The sequence below is a fragment of the Bactrocera latifrons genome, unplaced genomic scaffold, assembly GCF_001853355.1.
Source record: "Bactrocera latifrons isolate USDA-ARS-PBARC rearing strain unplaced genomic scaffold, ASM185335v1 scaffold_124, whole genome shotgun sequence".
NCBI lineage: Eukaryota > Metazoa > Arthropoda > Insecta > Diptera > Tephritidae > Bactrocera > Bactrocera latifrons.
The window spans coordinates 822,818-828,364 of record NW_017534675.1 but is presented as its reverse complement, the minus strand read 5'-3'; the positions used below and the strand labels follow the sequence as shown (position 1 = coordinate 828,364).

The 5,547-nt window shown below is 35.1% G+C and overlaps 1 protein-coding gene across 4 annotated transcripts; it reads left to right on the top strand.

Moving 5' to 3' along the window:
* The first annotated feature begins 1,729 nt into the window (after window positions 1–1,729).
* On the top strand, window positions 1,730–5,470 carry LOC108978622 (putative apoptosis-inducing factor 1, mitochondrial). Of its 4 annotated transcripts, none has more exons than XM_018949000.1 (10): window positions 1,730–1,981; window positions 2,087–2,418; window positions 2,515–2,751; window positions 2,816–3,010; window positions 3,107–3,240; window positions 3,348–3,523; window positions 3,591–3,988; window positions 4,066–4,191; window positions 4,264–4,375; window positions 4,461–5,470. In XM_018949000.1, exons 1-10 carry the CDS (start codon window positions 1,861–1,863, stop codon window positions 4,868–4,870), a joined length of 2,241 nt encoding a protein of 746 aa, XP_018804545.1. In that variant the 5' UTR covers window positions 1,730–1,860; the 3' UTR covers window positions 4,871–5,470. The 4 variants fall into 4 exon arrangements, with proteins under 4 accessions (XP_018804545.1, XP_018804544.1, XP_018804547.1 ...); XM_018949002.1 differs by having other exon boundaries at window positions 1,731–1,981; window positions 2,087–2,130; XM_018948999.1 differs by having other exon boundaries at window positions 1,730–2,418.
* Window positions 5,471–5,547: the final 77 nt, after the last annotated feature.

Sequence of the window (5,547 nt, the reverse complement as noted above, 5' to 3'; positions counted from 1 at the left end):
AGTATTTTGCTATTGCCTAACGAAGTGCAAACTTTTTGTTGGTCGTAAAAAGAGATCGTGCTTAGCAATAGTTTTCCCTACCATTAAACTCCTAAGGCTAGTTATATGTATAATTGAGGCAAGGGAACCACGGTACGAATTTATTTCGAAGGCTTTTGATTTTCTCCATGTAAATCAATTATCCTGRCGAAGAAGACAGAATACAAAGTGTAGAAATTACCAAAAGAAGAGGGTATCAAAAATGTTTCAAACTCATCCAGAATGTTCTGCCGATTTTGTTTTTGATTATTTGTGATTATAAGGAAGACTTGCAAAACTGAATGTCAATATATATGTATGTATGTGTGGTTATAAAAAAAAAATATTTCTTGTTTATATAATTTTTTTGTCCATTCTGCACCTCAAGAGAACTTTCATTTGCCCTCAAAACACTTCTTATCAGCTCTTAAGTGTGGTCGAGCCTCCCCTTTTGATTACCGTTACACATATGTATGTACACACATCCATTCAAATGTATATTTGTACTTGCATTAAGCGGAAAAACCAGAATATTTTTATGAAATATGTATTATTAATGTTTTATATACAATGTACATATACATACATACATATATGTATGTGCAACCGACTTGACATTCTAGAATCGAAACGTAAACCACAGAAAGTTCCACAAGCTTTAAACAACAGCATATATTAAGTTTTTAAGAAATTATTGAACTTTAATAGATTGGTTAATAATGAACTTCATTATACATATAATAAAATTATGAGCTACAAGTCCACGATCAAAGTCATATAATATAGCGCCTCCAGTTCAGAGTGCAGTTGTGGTTTTTGTGGACGGCGAAACTCTTAGGAGTAAAAGATAAACTTTGTTGTCTTTTTATATAAGCCGGCTAAAAAACTCCAAAGTTAACTGAAATCCTTTGAGTTTGTTAGATGAAAAGTGCAATGAATACCATTGGTACTTAAACGGAGACATAACATAAGCCATACAACACCTGTGAGTACATTATGCTACATTTATTTAGTTTTGTATTTTTTTTACTCATAATACATTTCTCAAAGTCTTTAGATACAAATTTCATTCAAAACGCAGACTAATTAACATCCTATTTGCGTACCAATTTGACGACGGTATACTTATGGAGCAAAGATAGACTCTGGCGCAACGGTTAAAAATAATTTTCGAGTATCGTTTAACGCGTATTTTGTCAGACTATGTGGGCTCATTGTCGATAGCAGGTAGGAAATAGTTATAATTTTAGGTATACTCTTGCTCATCCTATTGTTTAGTTATTTCTAGTTTTCTATAATTTTTTTATATTTCCAGTGTGGTTTAGCGGAGATGACGCTGGCGCTCCATAGTTTATTGTCATATTCCTATTCTTCCCCAACATTCCAATAATATTTTCCAAAACCAAACGAAAACAAAACAAAAATCAATGGCTTAATAAATTAGAAATTAAAAGACTCATTGTCCGTATTATATGCTCCCCTTTGTATAAACTCTTTTTAATCCAAATTTAATTTATTAAATAAATACTAATTCGATAAATTTAATAATAGATATAAAATTTATATTCAATGAGTACTCAACACTTGACAAGTACACGGTTCGCGAGTACCCACTGCTTGTACAGCACAAATTGTGCTTGCCAATTGGAAACATACAAGTGGGAACAGTTAAATGTCAGATGATTGTACTTCCAGTGAGAAAAATTTATTTTCAATCTGTCAAATAAGCGACAATCAAAGCCGATAAAGAAGCAGGCACCTGGAAAATTCAGTCATTCATTATAATCTGTTTTGAAAAATTTATTTATTAAACCTTTTTTTATAATTCTATTATAATTCGGAATGAGTATATATAGCCTTAGAGGCTTAAATGTGCGTTTCTGCCGGCAGGCCTACATATTGGCACATGTGCGGGCAGGAGTTGTTCCGATGCCGAGCCGCACCAAATTGAGGTTAAGTTTATGTGAGTGCAGTGATCAGCAGCTAAGTAGTAGTCGAGGATATGCAATAAACAACACAGGCGCCACAATTGATGAACTAAATAGAATAAAGCCATATCTTCTTGCAGCCATAACGCCGTTACGCAGTAGTCACAACAACTTATATCAAATGGTAAAAAAGCGTACACTTGAAGCACGTACCAAATTGCAGCGTAACAAATTTCCCAATAATCAAGCATGTGAAGAAGAGAAAAAAATGAAAAGTACAAATGTTTGTAATGACCAAAGTGGCAGTACTGTCTGTGCATCACCATCTCCTGGTCCGGCCGCAACGCGACCATCAACTACCCCATACAACTCTTCATCCCCATCCACTTCCTCAATACCCCCTTGCAAACCACAATATGAAAAACTTGCTAAAGATCCTTGTCCGTCTAAGCCAGAAGTGCAAAATAAAACGGTTAACAAAATTTAGATGAAAAATTAAGATAACAAATTTTAATGAAATTACCTACATAAATTCCTTTTTTTCCGTAATTTTTTTTTTTTAATCTAGACGGGCGGCTCTAGGTGTGGCGTAAAAAATGCTGAATTACTGCAAGCAAAAGACTGCAATATAAGTAAAAGAAAAAATGTAACTTCTGAAAAGAAGCCATGTGACGGTGAAGGAGCTGGTGGCTCAAGTAGTAAAAAGGGTGCGCCAAGTGGCGGTTCGATTATGGGAGATGATGAGGCAACTAGAAAAACTAGAATGTTACTAGCTTTATTGGCGGCGCTAGGCCTAGGTGGTTTGGTATGTAAACAATAAATATGCGTGTGTGTATATTTTATAATATTTAAATTTATTTTTTTTTTAGCTTTTATGGTTATTAACAAGGCGAAAACAAAAGGTCGCCGAYAGCACAGAATGCGGTACAACTGCAGCGATTCCATCTACAGTGCCAGCGACCTCTGCTGAATTGCCAAAACATGTACCATATTTGCTGATCGGAGGTGGTACAGCAGGTTTCTCCGCATTCCGCGCCATTAAATCAAATGATCCGCGAGCGAAGGCGAGTTTAACTACTTACTAAGTGAATTAACAATTGGTGTTGATATTTTTTGTAAAAAGTGATTTATGACAATGACTGCTATTTTTCATATTTTAGGTGCTTATGATAACGAACGAATCGCGTAAACCTTACATGCGTCCACCACTTTCTAAAGAACTTTGGTATTCAGCGGAGAAGGGTGAAGTTACAAAAGATTATCGTTTCAAACAATGGACCGGTGCGGAAAGAAGGTATTTATTTGTATTTATAACTCGATATATTTTCATAATAATTTCCTTGCTATTTATTACATAAAATATAAACCTAACTTTTAATATATTTTATTTGGACTCTTTAGTTTATTCTTTGAACCCGAAGAGTTCTTTGTGGATCCTACAAAACTAATGGAAACTGTAAATGGCGGAATTGCCGTTGCACAAGGGTTCACCGTCAAAAAGATTGATGCAGCCAAACATATCGTAACATTAGCTGATGGTTATGAAATTACTTATGACGAATGTTTGATAGCGACAGGTGTGTAAAAGATTGCAATTACACACATGCACAAATATAAACGCTCATTTAATATATATTTTTTCAGGTTGTGCGCCGAAAAGTCTCGATGTCTTTGCACAAGCTACACCCGGTGTTAAGGAGAAAGTTATGGTGTATCGCAGTCCGGATGATTTTGAACGTTTAAAACGTTATGCCGATGAAAAGAAATCGATTACAATTGTGGGAAATGGCTTTACTGGCAGCGAGTTGGCCTGCTCACTGGCGAACTATGCCAAAGATAAGAAAGTGAAAATTTATCAAATATTTCCAGAATCTGGAAATATGTCAAAGGTGCTACCGGCCTACTTAAGTAATTGGACTACTGCCAAAGTGGAATCAATGGGTGTGTGTGTCATGCCGGAGACTTCTATTAAAAATGCGCAACGCGATGAGTCAGCGCTCAAACTGGTGCTCAATAACGGAAAGAGTCTTTTAACTGATGTGGTGTGTAAATTTGAATGAAATTTGCTCTAGCTCGTGATAGTGGTTGTGTTATTTATTAATTATTGTGCGTAACTTAGGTTGTTGTGTGCGTTGGTTGTGAACCGAATACAAGCATAGCGTTAACCTCAGGCTTGGAGGTCGATAAGAGTTTGGGCGGTTTTGTAGTTAATGCCGAACTAGAAGCTAGACGAAATTTGTTTGTGGTAAGTTTCTGCATAATACATTTCCTAATTTATTTTGTTAATTACAAGAAATTTTTTTATTTTTGAGTATAGGCGGGGGATGCATCCTGCTTCTACGATCCGTTGCTGGGCAGGCGACGTGTGGAGCACCACGATCATTCGGTGGTGTCGGGTAGATTAGCGGGTGAAAATATGGTTGGCAAAAGTGAGTAGAATTGTTTTATTTATTTTTATGTGTTGTATATAATAGAAATTTATTTACAATTTATATAACTACATTCCGATTGCAGAGAAAGCCTATAATCATCAAAGTATGTTTTGGTCCGACTTGGGTCCAGAGGTCGGCTATGAGGGTATCGGCCTTGTTGATGCTTCCTTACCCACAGTTGGTGTATTCGCATTGCCAACACCAAGTCCAGAACGACGTACCGATAATTTAACCGAAACAGCTGTTATGGAGGGTGGCGGCAGTGGCAGTACAGTAACTGTGAATCCGGAAACACCGGACGTTAAGTGTAATCCAAAAGATGCTGACGAATATACGCGTGGTGTTATATTCTATATGAAAGATGATAAAATAGTCGGCATTCTATTGTGGAATCTATTCAATCGTATTGGTTTGGCGCGAACAATTATAAATCAAAATAAGAAATATGACGATTTAAATGAAGTGGCGAAACTTTTCGAAATTCACGCGTAGTTCCGCGCAATGCATTAAACAAATTCGGTAATGTTTAATAATAATTTGGTTAGGTAAAAATGTTTGTTACCTTAGTTAATTACACGTGTAAATTTGCAATGTATAATTAAAAAAAAAAACGAAAAAAAACATCAACTACCTTTAAAACTATGCATTTCGATTGAAATCAACACACACACACACATATGAAAGCAAACACCACCGAAAATGAAAAGTGTGTTGCTTTGTAATTTAAGGACCCTCGTAGCTGCCAGCAGCATCGGTCGTCAAGTCTTTGCCGGAAAAAGCATTTTTAGAAACTTGTTTGGAATGCAAAGTATGCACCCAAATGGTGCACTACTTGCCTAGCATCTAAGCTTTATCCAAAAAAAAGAAAAAAAAAAACGAAGTAAATGATGGTATTTGTACACTGCTTTTATTATAAGAAATCCTAATTAAAACCAAAACACAAAAACAAATACTTAAAAAATATACTTATTTTTTATTTGCACAGTATAGCAAAGTGCACCCTTTATTTTATGCCTTAGGCATAGCTGAAGTATTTTTAAAAATGACCAGGTAGTATAAATATTAAAATAAAATAGAACTGTTGAAAATAAATTTTTATTGTTGTTTTTTTGGCGTTGGTATATAAAAAAACATATTTTTTTAAACCCTTTTTATTAAAACATTTTTTT